This window comes from Gorilla gorilla, chromosome 3, assembly GCF_029281585.2.
Source record: "Gorilla gorilla gorilla isolate KB3781 chromosome 3, NHGRI_mGorGor1-v2.1_pri, whole genome shotgun sequence".
NCBI classification, from domain to species: Eukaryota; Metazoa; Chordata; class Mammalia; order Primates; family Hominidae; genus Gorilla; species Gorilla gorilla.
This window is the reverse complement of record NC_073227.2, coordinates 57,323,230-57,345,363: the sequence shown is the minus strand read 5'-3', so window position 1 is coordinate 57,345,363 and position 22,134 is coordinate 57,323,230. Positions and strand designations below refer to the sequence as shown.

Genomic DNA, 22,134 nt, shown 5'->3' with positions numbered 1-22,134 from the left:
TTTTGTTTAAGAATTCCTTAGGGCACTGTACACACTACAGGTGTTATCAGAAAAAGTTACATTTTAATGGGTAACTTCACTACCACAATAACAATAGCAGGTATTTCAAAAAGTCTGACATGCATCATGCAATTTAGTCTTGGCATGTAATCCAGCCTCTTGTACTTCCTGTACATTTTGGAAGAGGTGTATCTGAGTAATGTTCAGGGTACTATTCAGAGACAGAACAGCCTAGGCTGACAGACAACTATCCCAAGTACCCACATAGCCAGATAGATTTAGAGAAAGAGAAAAAGCAGCATGCCCTGCTGGACTGCACCCAGCCAATGTCTGAAGCAGGAAGATGAAAGGGTGGAGATGGATCCTGCCCTGAAGGTGGACCCTGTGCAGTATAAAATGTGGCCCCACAAGGACTCTGCACTATCAGATTAACAACTCCTCCCAATGGAGGAAGCAGAAGGAAATATAGAAGGGAGTCAAACAGAAGGAGGCCAGGCACAGAAACAACTTCAGATGCCCCCTCTATAAAATATAGTAGAAATTTATTATCTTTTATATAGAATAAGCCAGTGACCTTTGTGTATTTGTCAATTACTTTTTAATTTCTTGCCTGATAAAGCTTTCTTGTAATGACCTCTTCCAACTTTTGCTGAAACCTGAGTTACTTTAACACTGATGTAGCAAATAAAAGTTAAACACTGTAAATTATTGTTGAGTTTATGAGGATTGCTTGGGAGTTTCAAAATTAGTAACTTAAACATAAAATATCTTGGCTATAGCAGAACATGTTAATCACTATTGTCAAAGCTTTGTAGCACGTTGTCTCAGTGTTAATAATCAGTTAACCAAATTCAGCAAGATACAATTTTGAGTTTATTCAACAGCTGTGTTTTTATTCATGACACCAACAGATTCTTCATTTCTATGCTGAAAAATATCCAAAATTAGAAATACTGATAATACTCTGAATTTGTGTCAAAAATAACCACCTGAAATTTATTTTGGAAGTAGTGCTTGATAATTTATAATTCCAATGAAGTTGTGCATAAAACCTTTGCAGCATTAATCTATTTCTTATAAGTAGCTTATTTATGGACTTGCTATTTTGTCAATCAAAGGACAACAGGCTCTAATATAACAACCTACACACAAGTAGATACATGTGAACTACTTCCCAAATTACTCAAAAAGAAATGAATACATTAAAATTAAATTTGGAAAATGAAAACTAATATAAAATACATAAAACAAAATAAACACACAGGTCATTACGAAATTGTTACTATTTTTTACACTAGAATTATAAGGAATAGCTAAAATTTCTATACATTTTTTAGAATATTTTTAATTTTAAAAAATTAAATTAATTTAACTTTTATTTGTAACTTAAGTTCAAGCGGACATGTGTAATTTTTTTACATAGGTAAACTTGTGTCATGGGGGGTTATTGTACTGATCGTTTCATCACCCAGATATTAAGGCTAAAATCAGTTAATTATTTTTCCTGATCCTCCCACCCTCCACCCTCCACCCTCCAATACACCACAGTGTATGTTGTTCCTGTCTATTTGTCCACATGTTCTCATCTTTCACCTTCCACTTATAAGTGAGGACATGACATATTTATATTTCCATCCCTTTGTTAGTTTGCTAAGGATAATGGCCTCCAGCTCCATCCATATCCCTGCAAAATACATAATTTTGTTCTTTTTTATGACTGCATAATATTCTGTAGTGTATATGTACCATATTTTCTCTGTTCAGCCCATAATCAACGGGCATTTAGGTTGATTCCATGTCATTGCTATTGTGAAAAGTACTGCAATTAATATACCTGTGCATGGGTCTTTATAAAAGGACCATTTATAGTCCGTTGGTTATATACCCAGTAATGGGATTGCTGGGTTTCATGGTATTTTTACCTCTAGGTTTTTGAGGAATCGCCAGTCTTCCACAATGGTTGAACTAACTTACATTCTCACCAACAGATTATAAACAAGCCTTTTCTATACTACCTCACCAGTATCATGATATTTTTTGAGTTTTTAATAATAGCCATTCTGACTGGTGTGAGATGCTATCTCATTATGGTTTTGATTTGCATTTCTCTAATGATGTTAAGCTTTTTTTTTTTTTCATATGATGGTTGGCCACATGTAGGTTTTCTTTTAAAAGGTGTAACAATTTTTTAAATGCTTGAAATTTTCATTGATAATCTGATTTTTTCTAAGGTACTATTTTGGAAAATCATGATTTCCTTATATACCTAACTAATTATAAAAGTTGAGAAAATTAATGTGAGTATTCTATTTACATTAGTCTTTGAGTAGTTCTTATTTACTAACATCCCTTGATCTCATTCCTACTCTTTATACAGCTCTCACGTTCTATAACTTTTGAATTCCACTCATGGAATAAAATATTTTCTTTATTGTAACAGGTTCTGTGGAGATTTGATGGGAATAAACCAGATGCCTTAGGTCTCAATACTCGGCTCTACAAGTGGATACCCCAGAATGACCTTCTAGGTAAGACTCTGGTGAACAAATACTGAATATATTAGTAACAGCACATTAGAGTGTTAATAGTTCATCATGAAACAAGCTTATTGAATATTTGTTAAGGAAAAACAAAATGTAACTTCTTTATATTGATTTTCCAGTCTTAAGGGAGAAAGAATACATTATAATTTTTGGCATTTTACGGTATACACCCACATTCTTTATAGTCTGAATCAGGGGAATCTTTATTTCAGGTGTTATTATATCTCACAAAATTTTTCAATAACTTCCTGGGCTGTCTCTCTGTCTCCTATTTCTACAACTTTACACCTGTTTTTTTCCTCTCCTGCAGGGTTATTTGAAATGCCACTAAAAATAATAGCTCTTCTATCACCAGTGACTCTGTATTTTCTGAAGAATTAAACTGCTTATCTTAATCATACAGTGATGATACATTTCACGATGAAGTGTGACCTGTCCTTCCTCAATCCCAGCACCACCACCAAACCACTGCCTGCTGCCTTGCCCACCCCCTATATCACACTCTGTGACTGCACTTAAAATAAGAGTTCACTTCATGCCCATCTCTTTGCTGTCCTCTTTTTTGTACATTTTTAAAATCTGGAATGCAATTTTTCATTAGCCCAACTGGAAATCTTGTATTGTTTTGCAGTCTGAAGTCACACACACCATATAGCCTTCAGTTACATACCCAGTACAAGTACGTGTTTTTTCCTCTGAAGTCTGAAACACAATTTTAATTTAGTTCAGTGTTTTAGCTGGAAAACACTGTCACTTTCAGAACCTTTCATTGTGCATCTCATTTTATTCCTATGAATAATTTTGCTAAAATTCATCCAATCCTAGGTCATCCAAAGACCAGAGCTTTTATAACTCATGGTGGAGCCAATGGCATCTACGAGGCAATCTACCATGGGATCCCTATGGTGGGGATTCCATTGTTTGCCGATCAACCTGATAACATTGCTCACATGAAGGCCAGGGGAGCAGCTGTTAGAGTGGACTTCAACACAATGTCGAGTACAGACTTGCTGAATGCATTGAAGACAGTAATTAATGATCCTTCGTGAGTAGAACAATATTTTTCACTAGGTGGTATTTACAGATAGCTTCTCTTGTCAATAGTGAGTGTGAGTTTCATCCTTTTTATAAGAGACTAATTTTGAAAGAATTTAAATGATTTAACCAATATGAAATCTGCTTTTATAAGTTATTTAAAAATTGAATTTGAAACACATACATCTAAAGAATAGCCAGTTAGTGAAACAATTTTCTACACAAAAATAATTTTAAAAGGATATAGATAATACAAAAAAATACATTTCTTAAAAATTTGACATAATTAATCCATAGAAGGAAGAATAAACCTGAAATAATATAATAAAATATTTTAATTAGATATCTAAAATGCCTCAGAGTATAACCATTTTCTTGCTGAAAAATTAACTTTTATTATTATTGTAACAGACTTGAAAATGAGATTTAATTTTGATAGCATAAAACCCTCCTGTTTATGTTATAAAATCCAAATATATTTAGTATGTTTACAGAGCCATGAAGCCATCACTATTACATAATTTTAGAACATTTTTATCAACACAAAAGAAACTGCAATGACACAGAAGTCACTTCCTATGACCGCTTAGCCCTGGTCTAACTAATTTGTTTCCTTTCTCTATAGATTATTCTCTTTAGATATTTCATATGAATGGAATCATACAGTTTAGGGTGTTGTGAAATGACATTTCACCTAGCCTAATTTTTTGTTGTTTTTTTTTTCTGGTTTTAGTTTCATTCATGTTGTTGTGTGTTTTAATACTTCATTTCTTTTTATAGCAGTTTAATATTTTTTAGTAAAGATATGTCATATTTTAGTTGTTCACTTATCAGTTCATTGGCCTTTTGATTGTTTTCAATTGTGGCTATTAGGAAGATTGCTACACATGTTTTTGCATAAACATGTTTTCCTTCCTTTAGGGTTGATACTATAAGTGGAATTGCTGCTTCATGTGGGAACTGTATGTTTATGAAGAACTGCTAAACTGTCTTCCAAAGTACTTGTTTCATTCATGACTACCACCAGCAGTACAACATGGTTCCAATTCCTCCATACTTTTGCCAAACCTGTTATTCCCTGACTTTTTGTTACAGCCTTCTTAGTGGGTGTAAAATGATCTCTCATCCTGGTCTTGGATTGCATTTTCATTACAGCTAAAGATGTTGAGAATCTTCATACGTGCCTACTGGTCATTCATATATCTTCTTTGAAAACAGTCTATCCAATCCTTGGAACATTTTTAAACTTTGCTATTTGTCTTATTATTAAGTTTAAGAACTATTTATATATTATGGGTCATGTCAGATATATAACTTGTAAATATTTTGTCCCACTCTGGGTGCACTAAATTTTACTTTTTGATGTTGGTCTTTGAAGCACAAAAAATATAATTTTAAGTTAAATTTTTAATAATTGATTTTTTCAAACCCAAAGATATCAATGTGCAAAATTCCTTGTGGAGTCCAGCTACCGTCAATTCAGCATTTATAGCTACTATCAATAATTTTTTTTATATAAACAGGGTATCATCTAAAGGAATACTTGAAAAATACTTTATCACAAAAAAAGAAGGATAATGAATGATAAAAATACCTTTAAAGAAGATAGGAAATAATTGAAAAAGAACACAAACCAGCTTGGACAAATAGAAAAAAAATATATAAAGCAAATTGGTAGATTTAAATATGATTATACAAATACTTTAACTCAATCTAAACAGACTTTAGAAAAGAGCAAGTAATTAGTAAAGACATAAAACATTTGAAGAACACAATTAACAAATGGAATCTTATAATGTAAAATGATACACACAAATGCACATACATACATACACAATAAACATATATGTATCATATATATCAACTTGAAGGCACATTTTCCTAGAGCATGTCGAATAGTTATCTGAAGTGATATGTGGTAGACAATAAATCAAGATTTAGTACATATAATAAGGTTCAATATCATAAAGACTATATGATCCAGCCATAGTGGAAGTAAGGGAGGTTATAAAAACTATAACTAACATATCTTTAAATTTTAGAGATCAAGAGGTGAATCACAACTATGTCTCCACTTTTATCTCAACAATTCTACTCCCAATTATATACCCAACAGATATGTATAAATAAATCTAATACCATATAGAAGAATATTTATGACAGAATTACCAATACTGTCCAAAAATTGTTAGCAACCCAAATATCTATTATTCATAAAATGAAGACATAATCTGTGCTTTATCAATCAACAGAATACTACACAGCAATGGAATTACCCAACAACTGCTACATTAATAAAAGACACTAATGAGTACGTATTATATAATTCAATTACATAAACAAGCAAACTAATGTATGCTATTCGAAGTCAGGCTAATCCTTAGTTGGTGAACAAAAGTGGTGACTAAATGGTTCAGAAAAAGAGAGTTATTCTAGGCAGGTTGTGATATCCTATACCACAATCTGAACAGTAGGTAAATCGATATATTCACCTCAAGATAATGTTCAAGAAGATCTCACATTTTTTAACTATTCACTTAGCGTATGAATATTTATCTTTTGTATTTAATATTTAAATGTTTATTTTATGAGATATACAATGCATTTTAAAATTCTAGGAATCAAATAGCAAAATAAGCACAGAAAATAGAGAAAATCCTAGTGGTTCCATCATAATGTGGCCAGTAAAAGCCTCTCTTAGAGGTAACATTAGAAGGATGCCACAAGAAGGGAGAGAAGCATGCCTTGGGTTGTAGCAAGAGAGAATACTCCAAGAGCGGGAGAGAGGGGAAAAAATGTGTAAGGTGCTAAGATGAGAACACCTTTGGGAGCTTAAAGAAAAATAGAAGGCCAATCTAGAAGACAGTGTGCAGGGGAAAAGTGTTAGGAAAAGAGCTTGCCCGTGTCTAAAAATGTAGGGTTCTGTAGACCAAATCACAGAGTTGGATTTTATTCTAAAAATAATGAGAAGCCAGGCAAAAGTCTTAATCAGGGGAATGCTTTAAACTGACTTTAATTGAAAAAATCGTTCTGGCTACAGGGTGGGAAAGAGTAGGAGACAAAAGAGTAATGTAGAAGCAAAGTGACTAGCTATGAGGCACGTCACTCACCATGACACAATTACTTTTTCGGAACTTAGAGATGATAATTCTCATGTTGCATTTTCACGATCTTTCTCATAGCACTTAAAAGGGCTCATGATGTTGAGCACGTTCTCCATATGTCTGTTTGAGAACTAACAGTGTAATTAGATTGTTCATAATACAAAGGATAAATGCTTAAGGGATGAATATCCTATTTTCCATGATGTGATTATTTCATATTGTATCAAAACATCTCATATACCCCATAAATATATACACTTAATATGTACCCTCAAAAACTTAAAATTAAACAATTAAAAACAAATTAAAAATGCCTTATATTTTCTCTGCTTCAAAAAAAATTAACTTTCTCAGCTAACATTCAATTTCTACTTTAAAAATATTTCTCAATGAGAGAAGTCCAATTTAAAAGCCAAACTTTCTATGATGACTCAAATTAAAATACACAAATTCGATGTCAATTCTTTGACATTTATTTTGAATTATTTGGCCCTTTAAAAGCCTTTCATAAACTTTATATGGACAGGCAAATTAACTTACTTTCAGTGTTAGTAAGGGAGGAGACCATGCTTCATATCGTCTTATGCCCAATTTCTGCCTCCAAAGAAAGAAGTAAAAACTAAAAGGCAGAAATGAAATCCACAAGCAGACAGCCCAGTGCCACACCCTGCGCCTGATAGTTAAAGATCAACCCCTGACCTAACCAGTTATGTTATCTATAGATTCCAGACATTGTATGGAAAAGCATTGTAAAAATCCCTGTCCTGTTCTGTTCCATTCTGATTACTGGTGCATGCAGCCCCCAGTTATGTACCCACTGCTTGCTCAATCGATCATGACCCTCTCACGCAGACCCCCTTAGAGTTGTGAGCCCTTAAAAGGGACAGGAATTGCTCACTCAGGGAGTTCAGCTCTTGAGAGAGGAGTCTTGCTGATGCTCCCAGCCGAATAAAACACTTCCTTCTTTAACTCGGTGTCTGAGGGGTTTTGTCTGTAACTCTTCCTGCTACATTAGTGTCTTTATTTTTATCTTTCAGATATAAGGAGAATGTTATGAAATTATCAAGAATTCAACATGATCAACCAGTGAAGCCCCTGGATCGAGCAGTCTTCTGGATTGAATTTGTCATGCGCCACAAAGGAGCTAAACACCTTCGGGTTGCAGCCCGTGACCTCACCTGGTTCCAGTACCACTCTTTGGACGTGATTGGGTTCCTGCTGGCCTGTGTGGCAACTGTGATATTTATCGTCACAAAATGTTGTCTGTTTTGTTTCTGGAAGTTTGCTAGAAAAGCAAAGAAGGGAAAAAATGATTAGTTATATCTGAGATTTGAAGCTGGAAAACCTGGTAGATGAGACTACTTCAGTTTATTCCAGCAAGAAAGATTGTGATGCAAGATTTCTTTCTTCCTGAGACAAAAAAAAAAAAGAAAAAAAAATCTTTTCAAAATTTACTTTGTCAAATAAAAATTTGTTTTTCAGAGATTTACCACCCAGTTCATGGTTAGAAATATTTTGTGGCAATGAAGAAAACACTAGGGAAAATAAAAAATAATATAAAGCCGTATGAGCTCGTATTGAAATTTGTTGAACTTACATTGAAATTTGTTGTTCTAATTCACAGTATACTCACAAAAAAATTTACTCAGCTTAACTATATTTCACACATTGTACATAAACACAAGAACATTAAGAAGTCCACTGACAGTATCAGTACTGTTTTGCACATACTCAGAATAATTTGGCTTCATTTTGAACAGGATTGTATTGTTTTAACTGCTGCTAAAGAAACTATTACATAGTTAAATTGTACAGAAAGTCTCTCTTCCTTTTGATATTTTAAGATGAGTAGTATTGCTTGGCTTTTATAATGCATGCAGCTTTATTCTCATATTTTTCCTAAAATTTATGGCCAAATGTTTACTGTTTTAGAGCTTAAGTCATTTCTCAGTGGAAATTATGGGGAATTAGAAATACAGCAACTCTTACCTTCTTCCTACTGTAAAATTGAACTATTTTGTAAAGTCTTTGGTTTCATGAGCCAATTCTATTTTTTCTAGATATTTAAAAATATTCATCTGGTTGACTTTATTCTCATATTTTTAATTATTTCAATAGTTATCTGGGAACAGGTAGTGTTTGATTAAATGGATAAGTTCTTTAGTGGTAATTTCTGAGGTTTTGGTGCACATATCATGTGAGCAGTGTACCCTGCACTCAATGTATATAATCTTGTATCCCTCACCCCCTCCCACCCTCCCCTCTGAATCCTGAGAGCCTATTATATTTTTCTTGTGCCTTTGCATCCTCATAGCTTAGCTCCCACTTATAAGTGAGAATTTATGATGTTCAGTTTTCTATTGCTGAATTACTTCACTTAGAATAATGCTCTCCCACTCCTTACAAGTTGCTGTTAATGCCATTGCTTTGTTTCTTTTTATGGCTTAGTAGTATTCCATGGTGTATATATATAGTATGTATATGTGTGTGTATATACTTGTATATGTCTATGTGTGTGTGTATATATATATATCACATTTTCTTTATCCACCTGTTGGTTGATGGGCATTTAGGCTGGTTCCATATTTTTAAAATTGCTAATAGTGCTGTTGTAAACATGTATGCGCATGGGTCTGTTTCATATAAAACTTTCCTTCTGGGAAGATACACAGTAGTGAGATTGCTGGATCAAATGGTACTTCTACTTTTAGTTCTTATAGGAATCTTCATATGGTTTTTCACAGTATTTGTACTAGTTTGCATTCCCACAGCAGCATAAAACTGTCCCCTTTTTCCCACATCCATGCCAACATTGTATTACTTTTGGATTTTTAAATTAGGCCATTCTTGCAGGAGTATAGTGGTATTGTGTCTGGAATTGGTAGGTTCTTGGTCTCACTGACTTCAAGAATGAAGCCGCAGACCCTGGTGGTGAGTGTTAGAGCTCTTAAGCTGGCGCGTCTGGAGTTTGTTCCTTCTGATGTTCAGATGTGTTCGGAGTTTCTTCCTTCTGGTGGGTTCTTTGTCTTGCTGGCTCAGGAGTGAAGCTGCAGACCTTCGCGGTGAGTGTTATAGCTCTTAAGGTGGCGTGTCTGAAGTTGTTCATTCCTCCCGGTGGGCTCATGGTTTTGCTGGCTTCAGGAGTGAAGCTGCAGACCTTCTCGTTGAGTGTTACAGCCCATAAAAGCAGTGTGGACCCAAAGAGTGAGCAGTAGCAAGATTTATTGCAAAAAGCAAAAGAACACATCTTCCACAGCGTGGAAGGGGACCGGAGCGGGTTGCCACTGCCGGCTAGGGCAGCCTGCTTTTATTCTCTTATCTGGCCCCACCCACATCCTGCTGATTGGTAGAGCCCAGTGGCCTGTTTTGACATGGTGCTGATTGGTGCGTTTAGAATTCCTGAGCTAGATACAAAGGTTCTCCATGTCCACATCAGATTTGTTAGATACAGAGTTTCTACACACAGGTTCTCCAAGGCCCCACCAGAGCAGCTAGATACAGAGTGTTGACTGGTGCACTCACAAACCCTGAGCTAAACACAAGGTGCTGATTGGTGTGTTTATAAGCCTTGAGCTAAATACAGAGTGCTGATTGGTGTATTTACAATCCCTGAGCTAGACATAAAGGTTCTCCAAGGCCCTAACAGAGCAGCTAGATACAAAGTGTCGATTGGTGCACTCACAAACCTTGAGCTAAACACAGGGTGTTGATTGGTGTGTTTATAATCCCTGAGCTAGACATAAAGACTCTCCACGTCCCCACCAGACTCAGGAGCCCAGCTGGCTTCACCCAGTGGATCCCACACCGGGGTCGCAGGTGGAGCTGCCTGCCTGCCAGTCCTGCGCCATGCGCTTGCACTCCTCAGCCCTTGGGCGGTGGATGGGACTGGGCGCCCTTGAGCAGGGGGCGGCACTCGTCGGGGAGGCTTGGGCGGCACAGGAGCCCGTGGTGGGGGTGGGAAGCTCAGGCATGGCGGGCTGCAGGTCCCCAGCCCTGCCCTGCAGGAAGGCAGCTAAGGCCCAGTGAGAAATCGAGCGCAGCGCCAGTGGGTGGGCACTGCTGGGGGACCCAGTACACCCTCTGCAGCCGCTGGCCCGGGTGCTAAGCCCCTCACTTCCCGGGCCGGCAAGGCCGGCCAGCTGCTCCGAGTGCGAGGCCGGCCAAGCCCACGCCCACCCGGAACTCCAGCTGGCCCACAAGCGCTGCACGCAGCCCTGGTTCCCGCTCGCGCCTCTCCCTCCACACCTCACTGCAAGCTGAGGGAGCCGGCTCTGGCCTTGGCCAGCCCAGAAAGGGGCTCCCACAGTGCAGTGGTGGGATGAAGGGCTCCTCAAGTGCCACCAAAGTGGGAGCCCAGGCAGAGGAGGTGCCGAAAGCAAGCAAGGGCTCTGAGGACTGCCAGCATGCTGTCACCTCTCAGTATTGCATTGTGCTTTTGATTTGCATTTTGCTGATAATTAGTGAAGTTGAGTATTTTTTCATACGTGTTGGCCAATTATATATCTTCTTTTAAGAATTGTCTATTTATTACCTTAGCCTACTTTTTGAACGGTTTTGTTTTTCTCTTGTGGATTTGTTTTAGTTCTTTGTAGATTCTGGACATTTGTCCTTTGTCAGATGCATACTTCCTGAATATTTTCAATTACTCTGTGAGTTGTCTGTTTACACAACTGATTATTTCTTTTGCTGGCAGAAGCTTTTTAGTTTAATTAAATCACAACTGTGTATCTTTGTTTTAGTTGCATTTGCTTTTGGATTTTTGGTCATGATGTTTTTACCTAACTCAATGTCTAGAAGAGTTTTTGAAATGTTACCTTCTAGAATTTTTTATTGTTTAAGGTCTAGATTTCATTATGTGATCCATCCTGAGTTGATTTTTATAAGGTGAGAGACAAAGATGCAGTTTCATTCTTCTACGTGTGGATTGCCAATTATTTCAGCCCCGTTTGTTGAATAAGGTGTCATTTCCCCACTTCATGTTTTCGTTTGCTTTGTCAAAGATCAGTTAGCTGTAAGTATTTGGCTTTATTTCTGGATTCTCTATTCTGTTCCATTGATCTACATGCCTGCTTTTATACCGATACCATGTTGTTTTGGTAACTTTGAATATGCCTTTTAATATGATGGGTAATGTAGAGAGGAGGTGCCAGCTGGGCTTCCTGGGTCAAGTATGGACTCAGAAAGCTGTGAAACTCACTCATTTACTGCAGGAGGACTTACTTCGATCCTGGATGAATAATATTGAAGATAAATGCTTAAAATATTCCTAACACCAGGATTTGTGCATGTGTTTTCTTCCCCAAGAAAGCTATAAACAATGAAAATTTTGCTGTAAGTTTCCCTGTGTGCTCTCTTACTCTCTCCCTTCCCCATTCCCGAAAACTAAAGTGAAAAAAATGTTAACTGCCTGTTTTTCTGTAACCAGTGGGCCTTATCTATACTCCTAATTCCAGTTCCTTGTAAACATCCTTTGTAAAGTCCCGTAAGATCCTGTCTCCTTTGCCATATAGCTGCAAGGTCATAAAGTAGATAAAACCTAAGTTGCAATTCTGGTTTTCCTCAAGATCTAAGACATGTTACAAAGAGTTAATTGTCTTTGTTTCTCATCTGGTAACATCTACCCGCTGCACATATTTCCCACCTTAAAGAGTTTAAAAGGCAATCGTATAATCCAACTCTGCCTACACTTTCGGGACACCTTCCACACTCTGGAAGCTTTGTACTCTTGCTCTGCTCGATAAAACCTACTGCTCATTCTCGGTCCGGGTCTCTATCACTTGCCGTGGTCAGCTGCCACACCAGTTTTTGGTGTGGCTAGGCAAGAACCTTAGGCATTACAATGTGATGCCCCCAGATTTGTTCTTTTTCTTAGTCTTGCTTTGGCTATGCGGGGTTCAAAGCTGAGAATCAAATAACAACTCATCCATTTTCACAATAGCTGCAAAAAAAAAAAAAAAAAAAAAAAAAAAACTTAGAAATATACCTAACCAAGAATGTGAAAGGTCTCTACAAAGAAAAATACAAAATTTTGCTGAAAAAAGTCATAGATGACAGAAACAAATGGAAATACAGCCCATGCTCATGGATGGGTAGAATCAATTTTGTGAAAATGAGCATATTGCCGAAAGAAATCTATAAATCCAATTCAATTCTCATTAAAATATCATCATCTTTCTTAGCAGAATGAGAAAAAACAATCCTAAGTTTCATATGGGTTTTATTATCATTTTTGACCTTTAATAACAATTGTAAGTCCTTAATTTTAGGTTGTGATAATATAGAAATTGCACTTTAAAGGGACTTAGTGAATTTTCAATCTTGCTCAACATACATGTACATATACATGTCCATTTCTTTTAAAACAAGACACAGCATCAATTAACTAGCTAATGGATATGTTGTGAAATTCAATGTGTATTTTGAAGACAGCTTGAAATAATTATTATTATTCTACATAACTATAAATAATCATTTTTTTATTTTCCACAAAGCCTTTTGATTCATCCCTCCTATAAATATAATATGGACGTATAAATTTTTAGCATGTTAAAAAATATATACAAAGCATAAAAAAAGTTTATAAATTTTGTGGAAAATAGCTAAATCAAGTCATAAATCTCCTTTAATCTACACATCAGGGAAGCACATTATGATCAAACTAGTCCAGATTGACAGAAATCTACTTGTCTTTGTCACTAAAAGTTCTTATCATTAACCAATTCTCACAAAAAATATTCTCCAGGGTAAGGTTTGATTAAAAACAAATATATATGTATATTTATAATTATATACACATAGATAAATCATGTAATATATAGACACACACTAAAACATTAACAAGATAGAGAAATTATAGAAAATTTCATACAATTCATCCAGGAATTAATACAGATATAAAGAAAAACAGAACTTATATAGTGTCAAAGATTAATAATGTTGTCTTATCATGCTTATAAACCTGAATTAATTCACATAAAACCTATCCTATAACACACATAACAAAAGATTGGTATCCATTGTTCAGTGAGAACTACAAATCACCAACCAAAACAGACAATCTAATAAAAAATTGATGAAAATATGAAGAAGCAATTCAAAGTAAAAATGGCCAATAAGATATAAAAGACTAAAAAGCTACTGACGCTCGGAAAAATAGAATTAATACCAACAAATTAATGCCATAGAGAAGATTTGCACCCCATAAAAACCTGAGAAATCTATTTTTGAGGGAGTATAATTTGAAATAACACTCAAATAAAATGTAAATATGCCATTTGAAACTGAAGTTTTATATATAGAAATCTGTCATGCAGAAATCCTTGCATATAAGCGCATGAATGAACCAAATTTCTCCAGCACTTAAATGGCTTTCAGTCAATGAACATATGTCCCTCCAACAAATGTTCGAATGTAGCCATTGCAGAGAACAGGCTGATTATCACATTACTAAACAGAAAAAGTAGTTTCCAGAAAAACAAATAAGTATTTTTTTGTAATGAAATAAAATATATGTAAGCTAGTACAAAGAAGAAAGAATCTCGAAAAATACATGTAATTCCAAGGATGAGAATTTAAATTTTTATTCTATACAAATCTGCAATGTTTAACTTTACACAACATTTTCATGTATTAATTATGAGATTTAAAATTTAATTTGTGGAATAAACACATTAATTCAAGACAGGAAGTTCCAAAATGTAATATCATATTATTAATTCGCTAGTGTCATTCAAAAACTTGATAATGTTTCTCATATATCAGCTCTTTTATCCACTTATAGCTTGTTTTTAGGACATTTGTTCTATTTTAAAAAATGTATGAATAAATACGATACAATGTTTAAAAATTGCAATAATTGTAGAAATCTAAATTCATGTAATTTTAATATTTTTTCTTTAACTATTTTTAACATTTTATGAATTATACAATAGTTTAATAACTTCTGCCTTCTCAGGAAGATTTTATTTGTTGTTATTTTGAGACATGACTATAAATCCATTGACAATTTTCCTAACAAGTAATATCCCCTCCCTTTGAAGTTTGGCAAACTTTGTAGCGGTCTCAACACAAAGAATGTAATGGAAATAATGCAGCTAAACATTCAAAGCTCTGGTGGAAACACAGCATGTTATCTCTCTGTTTCTCTTTCTCTCTTTCTGTTTCTTCTTTTCATGTCTTTTTTTCTCTCACTATTACTCAACAACTCAATCTGTAGTCCCCATAACAAATGACAATTTTGTAGAGACATAAATATATGCCTAAGGAATCCTGGTAGCCCACTAGCACTCTGAGCCTTTCAACATGAATCACTAAGTATGTAAGTGAATGATCTTCAGATAATTATAGACCCAGGCACCATAGAAAAGTAGCTACCTAAGAAACTCTGTGGAAGGAACACACAACTGAGCCCACCTAACACAGAGACTCTGAGAGGTGACAATAAAATGATTACAGTTGTTTTAAGGCCCCACATTTGGAAACTATTTGTTATGCAGTGACACATACCTGGAATAACTATTCCACATATTTTAAATTATAAATTTATAATAAAATTACAATTAATATATATCTACATGAGTGGGAAACTGTGATACTACACTTTGAAAATATCTGCACCCAGAGTAAGAGAGTCAACATAACATGGTGGTTAAGAGCTCGCACTCTGGATCCAGATGGGCTTGATTCAAGTCTTAGAAACCACTATATGATGACGTGGGGTTCAGCAAGTTACGGAGACTTCATTTGCCTCAGCTCCCTCACCAATGAAATGGCAACAGTTGTCATCGCATTATCAATATCATGGGGTTGCTGAAAGAATGAAGTCATTAATATTGCAAAGCACTAACAATTGTGTGTACAACAAAATAAAATTTGCAATACTCTGATTAGACAAATAAAAAAATTCCACAATAATAATTTTAGTGTTCATATAATTGCATAATATATTATAGTTTCAAAACATGTTATGTTTCTAATGTGAATGATTAAAATGACAGCATTTACTATTTCAAGCATATGGGAATTAAATTTGTAGCATAAACCAAGGGCTGACAAACTATGGTCTCTTGGTCAAATCTGGTCAGCCATTTGTTTATTTAAAGAATAATTGATATAGGAATTTTACACCACAAAATTATACAATTAAACCAGTTAATGTGCATTATTCATTGGCGTTTAACACATTTGCCAGTACCACTACTATCTACATCCAAAGTAATTTTTTCACTTCAAAAGGGAGCTTTATACCCATTAGACAGTCATGTCACATTCTCCCATTCTCCATGCCTTGCAACCTGGCATTATGTGTTGGCATCATTCTATAGCCTATTGGGTAATACTTTTTAAAAAATCCAAATAGGTATATAACTTCAACAAAGTGTTTTATTTTTTCTTACTTCTAACATGTCCTATTTGTTTCTAAATAGTAATTCTATGATGTATAAAATTAAACTTTTATTTCTAATTGCTCTGTTATTAAACATATTCAGAGGTATTTTGATTTATATTGTTATGAATTCTTTCCAATTTTATATTGAAGTCTCTTTCTTGAGAATGGCCATAAACCAACATCCTGGAAAGCTCTGATGGAGGTGAGGAAAGGAGTTTCAGATGTATGAGTCAGGTAAACTATATTGAAATGAGAAAGGAAGAACAAAATGCGTAAAATAGAAGAAATGTATTACTCATAGCTCCTAAGTGACGTTAGGGATGATGATAAGAAACTGACAGAAAGTCCGGAGGTGGCAGAGAGCTCAGTCAGCTGTCTGGAAGTGGAAGGGGGAACCCCTGTGGGAGAGCTTTTATTAAGGACCTTGGATATTATTTCCTAGGCTTCTCTGCAGGAGTAGAAGAATGGCTGGATTAAGGGAATACACATGAAGGGGAAAATTATTATATGACTCTGGTATTGATCAATAGGTTATATCATGGTCATCACCTCTGTGATATATTGCATTTCTGGGCCATTAGGGTGAGAAACAAGTAGACTCTATCTCAAACAACTACACGAGGAAGGGAAGTTATAACAAAGCCAAAAGTGACAAGCTATGACTAGGTCTTAAACAACTCATGTTAAGCCTAAAAATGAATACTGAGGCAGAACAAACTTATGACATGAAGGTAGACAGACATTTTAGAAGAAAACATGTCCTAGCCGATTCGAGATTGGTAGCATAAAATGAATCAGCTCCAAAATGTAACAAGAATAAATAGTGAAAATTGTTTTTAGAGACAACTATTTAATGATATTAGGAGAAGTTGACTGCAGTGGCATGCACCTATATTCCCAGCTACTCAGGAGGCTGAGGAAGGAGGATTACTTGAGCCCAGGAGTTCAAGGCCAGCCTGGAAAAATTTGTGAAACCACATCTCCTCACCATTTTTCCAGTTTAGGAAAAAAAATAGTGCAACTCACAGCCAGCACTCATCTAATTTTACATAAATACACTCTTTGAGGCTGAAACAAATCTGACTCATTTTCAGTGTGAACATACATTATAAAAACTCTTCTTGGAGTTATTTCTAAACAGAGCTAACATCAGAATCATCTGAATCATCTATTTTAGAAAAACTGAATTTATCAAATTAATCTTCAGCCAACAACTGCTCAAGAACAACGTTAACATCCTGCTATATTTTCCAGGATTTGACATCTTCAACGATCGAAAATGTCTATATTTTGTAAATGGAAATAGCACTAATACAATAGAATGCTAAATATTGAATGTGGTTTCTTTTGTTTCCAAAGTTGGTATGCTAAATCAATGAAAAAATAATAACTAAAGCTAGATATTTTGTGACAAAATTATCTCGAGGTAAATGCTGCATCTGCAAGTACTGCCAGCAAGTATTATCTGGGCAAACAGAGAAAGGATTTAAAAAATAAAATTAATTAACAAATTTAACAATATACTGGGAATTGCCCTCAAAACGTGCAGCAAATACACATTTATTAAGGAACACACTAAGGGTTGTTTAAAACAGCAAGAGCTTGTGGCATTAAACAATGACTTGCTTGCTAGCCTACCCTCCCTCAGTGCGACAGAAATTTTACTGCAAGCTGTCGAGGACAAGACCATTGGACTAACCCTCTGTGAAACTACTACAAGAGGGCTATATTATCTTTTCGGGAGGGAATAAGCTTCCTAAATTTTTCACACACAGACACCTCACCTATGTGTTACAGAGGCTAAATTTTTGGCAAGAGAGGCGAAAAAAGTTTCACTTCTTTCATTTAGCCATTGTCAAAACACAGAAGTTTTACTCAGGCACAGCGTACTAAGAACGAGTACCAAATAGTCATTACCATAGTTCTTTTATAGGATGGAGGTTCCATGAGAGAAGAAGCAAATTAAGTCTATAGGCTAGCACCTTACTCTTAGTGGCAAAAACAGAAGTGTGCCCCTGCCCGTGCCCCTAGCTCTGGAGCAAAGGTTGATGATACCTTTTTCCCAAGGAAAGAGGCAGACCATTAAACAAAGAGTTCTAAAGCTTTCATGAGAGTAACTCACTTTATATGAAAGAATGTGAAGGAAATTCAAGCCTAAGCATGTTGTCAAAATATGAAGGGTTTTTTGGTAACAGTTAAAGAAGTTGGTAATTTCATGAGTAATGCAAATGAGACCATAAGAAAGCTAATTAATCAGAAAAAAAGATAAAGATAGAAAAAGAACAGTGTTTCCTGTGTTCATATCACCCTGAAATGCCTCAGAATCTATCACGGCAAAAGTGCCTAAATGCTATTAGATCAGACTATGAAGTAATTTATGCCCTAAGGGCAACACCAAAAGAAAAAGATCAATCAGCTAATAATTTGTGAAGATTAAGAGGTAGACCGAGCATGTAAAACAAAACAAAACAAAAAACAGAAAAGAGTCAAAGAGTGTTCCTATTAAAACCACTGTTATTCAAGGGTTTGTGAAAATGACCAAGGGTCCACTTTCTGAGTAGAAACACCAAGGAAATAACACTGCAAGGTAAAGGGACTTCATTAAAATAATCCATCTCCTCACCAAACAAGTTAACAATTAGAATTAAAAGAAGATGGGGGTATAATTTCCAGAGTAACTATAATATATTATCTAAAATATTGAGGGTTTAACAAATTTTAACAGGTGTATAAAGAAATAGGAAAATGGGACCGCTATATGGGGAAAATAAGCAATAAAATATGCCTGTGAAAGGGATGAGTTGGGTTGGATGCAGAGGCTCACACCTGTAATTCCAGCACTTGGGGAGGTCGAGTTGGGAGAATGGCCTGAAGTCAGGAGTTCAAGACCAGCTTGGCCAACATGGTGAAATCTCGTCTACTAAAAATACAAAATTATCCAGGCCTGGTGGTGCATGCCTATAATCCCAGCTACTTGGCATGCTGGGACAGGAGAATTGCTTGAACCTGGGAGGTGGAGATTGCAGTGAGTCAAGATCATACTACAGCACCCCAGCCTGGGCAATAGAGTGAGACTCTGTCAAAAAAAAAAAAAAAAGATGAGTTGTAGATTTAGTAGGCAAAACTTTAAATTACACATTATAAATATACTCAAAGACCTAAAGGAAATCACATATAAAGCTGAAAATTAAGGTATAATGATGTCACATTCAATCGAGAATATATAGAAATAAATAGAAGTTATATATTTTTCAAAGAACCAAGTGAACATACTGAAATGAAAATATAATAACAGAAATAGACAATGCACAAGCAGGATTCTGTTTCACATTTGAGGAAGAAAAATAAGGGCCAAAAAATGCTGAAGAGAGATCAATAGAGATTATATAATCCAAAGAACAGAGAAACAAAGAATGAAGAGAAATAAACAGAGCCTTATAGACTTTTGGGACACACTTAAGCACACTAACTTATGCAAAGTAGGAGTACCACGTGAAGAAGAGAAAGATTCACTGGAAAATATTCAAAAATAATGCCCCAAAACATCCCATAAACTATCTTAAAAACACTAATTTACAAATTTCAGAGGTTCTATAAATCCTTAGTTTAGGGTAAACACAAAAAGATCCAAACAGAGACACAATAATAATAGGTTGAAAACTAAAGGAAGAAAATTATAAGGCACAAAAACAAAAACAAGTAACCACATATAAGGGAACTCAGGTAACATTAATAGCTGACTACTCATCAGAAAAAATGCTGCCCCTAAGGCAGTGGTATGCCATATTCAAAGTACTGAAAGAAAAAACTGCCAACCAAAATTTCTTTATACTACAAAATCATCTTTAAAAATTAACGGTGAAATAAATACATTTCTAAACAAACAAAAACAGAAAGTTATTGCTAAATAATTTGTCTCACAATAAATTCTAAAGAAAGTTTTCCAGGCTAAAAGTAAATAAACACAGAAAGTAGTGCAAATCCACATAATAAAAAAGTACACCTGAATAATTATGTAATTTTAACAGATAATATAAATTCATATTTATTCAACTTTCTTAATAAATTTAAGAAGCAAGTGTGTAAAGCATATACACATATTTGTAATGCTGAACATTTAACTTATACATATATATTTGTCAATAACAGCGGTAAGGAGGTATGTGGATGCAAAACTCTACTGCAGTAAGGAATGACACCAAGAGGAGAGAGAGATAGGGAAGGATAGAGGGCAGGGGAGGAGGAATGTGGGTCGGTGAAGGTGCCTCCACAGGGACTTGCCGCCATTAACCCTGCTGCCTCCAGCACAGCCTCAGCTTCTCACAGCTGATGCAGCCAGGGCAAGTCCAGGCATTGAGAACACATGAGGGTGGCCCTTCTGAACCATGCTCCTGGGGAAAATCAAACACTAATGCTCTGAGATATCTAAGGTAAGGTACTCAACTCTGTAGGGTATTACATAAATCCTAAAAGAATGCAATAAAGTGGTAATGTCTCAGGAACCTGCCCCACCTCTACCTAGAGATAAGTCTTCTTGTCCCATAGTAGAAAGCTAGTGTTATACACAGATCAAAATAGTAAAATGTTCAACACATAGACAATTAATAACTTCAGTTTTTGTCAAGAGGAAATGGGTGAGGCGTTAAAAAGTTCCAAATTTTCACCTGGCCCAAATGACAAAATGAAATGGTGCCTGAGGGTAAACCCAAAAGCATTAGATAATGAAAGTAAAGACTACTTGGTCCTCATATTTGCTTTTAGTCAGATGCCCCAAAAGTGAAGTGTGAGCAAAATTCAAATGTTCCCTTCTGAATGCTAAAAGGGAAGAAACAAAAGCAATGGAAAGCCAAAGAGCGTATCAATTTGTGCAAGGGAAGGGCTGGGATTTTTAAAAATTCATTAGAAGAGACCTTTTGCTTGACGAAGCTAATAGTCTTTGACCAGATGACAAGCTTACATTATTTTACGAGATGAGTGTGATCCAAGATTCAGTAAACAAATCAGGACATACTAATGCAAATACTTTCAAGATGCCTGAGGGTCGACTAGGAGAAGACTGAGGTAATCTCTGGGAAAACACAAGATTTATAGACTGCAGTTTTTAGTGAGAGGACAAGAATTTAAAGCTCATAAATCTGCTTGTACCTGAATCCCTAGTTTTTAATGCCATGTTTGAACATGAAATGGAAGAAAGCATAAAGAATTGAGTGGAAATAAATGATTTAGACCCTGATGTTTTTAAAGAAATGGTGAGATTCCTTAACACAGTGAAAGGATTAAACCTTGACAAAATGGCTGACAACTTGTTGGCAGGTGCAGACAAACATGCACTGGGAACAGCTGAAGGTCTTGTGTGAGGAAGCTTTGTGTAGTAATCCCTCAGTAGAAAATGTTGCTGATACCCTTGTCCTTGCAGATTTGCATGTTGCAAAACAGTTGAAAACAAAAGCCATAGACATTATTAATAGGTGCAGTGTACTTCAACAACTTGGGTGTAAAGATTAGAAAAACTGAAACAGCAACCAAGCAACCAATGTAATGGAAACATCAGGGTGGAAGTCCATGATTCAGTCTCACCCTTACTTAGCAGCAGAAGCCTCCTGAGCACTAGCATCTGCACAGTGTCCACAGTTTGGTATTCCACACACACGGCTAAAACAGTCCTAAATCTTCCGTGAACAGTTGAAAAATGGAATTGACTTTTAGTCATTCAAGTCTGGAAGTATTCTAAAAATAAACCATAAACCGTAAGGAAGAGTTGTTTCTGTTATTTGGTCCACAGAACAGAAGCTAAAAAAGCATATTGCTTGCATTTCAGATGGATAATTAATGGTTTATTCTTCAGGTTTAAGTTAGACTGATTAATTCACTTCAAGGCCTTAGATTATTTTCAGTGACTTCACTTGTTTGTAAAACGCTTTAATTTTTTTTTATTGTGACTTATCATTTTGACCAATGCTATGCAGGATTGTATAAACTAGCTTTATAATGTAGTACTATTGATAACTGAAGATATTAAGTTTCAAAAGGATTTTTTATTTTGAAAAAGAAAAGTGAATTTTAT

General features: G+C 35.4%; 1 protein-coding gene and 1 pseudogene across 2 annotated transcripts in view; both read left to right on the top strand.

The window, feature by feature from the left end:
- The window catches only part of LOC101135156 (UDP-glucuronosyltransferase 2B7), a 59,612-nt gene extending 50,714 nt beyond the window's left edge, over positions 1 to 8,898 (top strand). Inside the window, exons 4-6 of one of the 2 annotated variants that reach the window (XM_004038749.5) lie at positions 2,441 to 2,528; positions 3,369 to 3,588; positions 7,720 to 8,898. In XM_004038749.5, coding sequence (XP_004038797.3) covers positions 2,441 to 2,528; positions 3,369 to 3,588; positions 7,720 to 7,999 — 588 coding nt within the window. In that variant the 3' untranslated portion in view covers positions 8,000 to 8,898. The remainder of the gene's footprint in view (positions 1 to 2,440; positions 2,529 to 3,368; positions 3,589 to 7,719) is intronic. The other variant, XM_019025607.4, reaches the window with a different exon arrangement.
- An 11,662-nt stretch (positions 8,899 to 20,560) lies between these two features.
- On the top strand, positions 20,561 to 21,737 carry LOC101137697 (speckle-type POZ protein-like; annotated as a pseudogene).
- Positions 21,738 to 22,134: the final 397 nt, after the last annotated feature.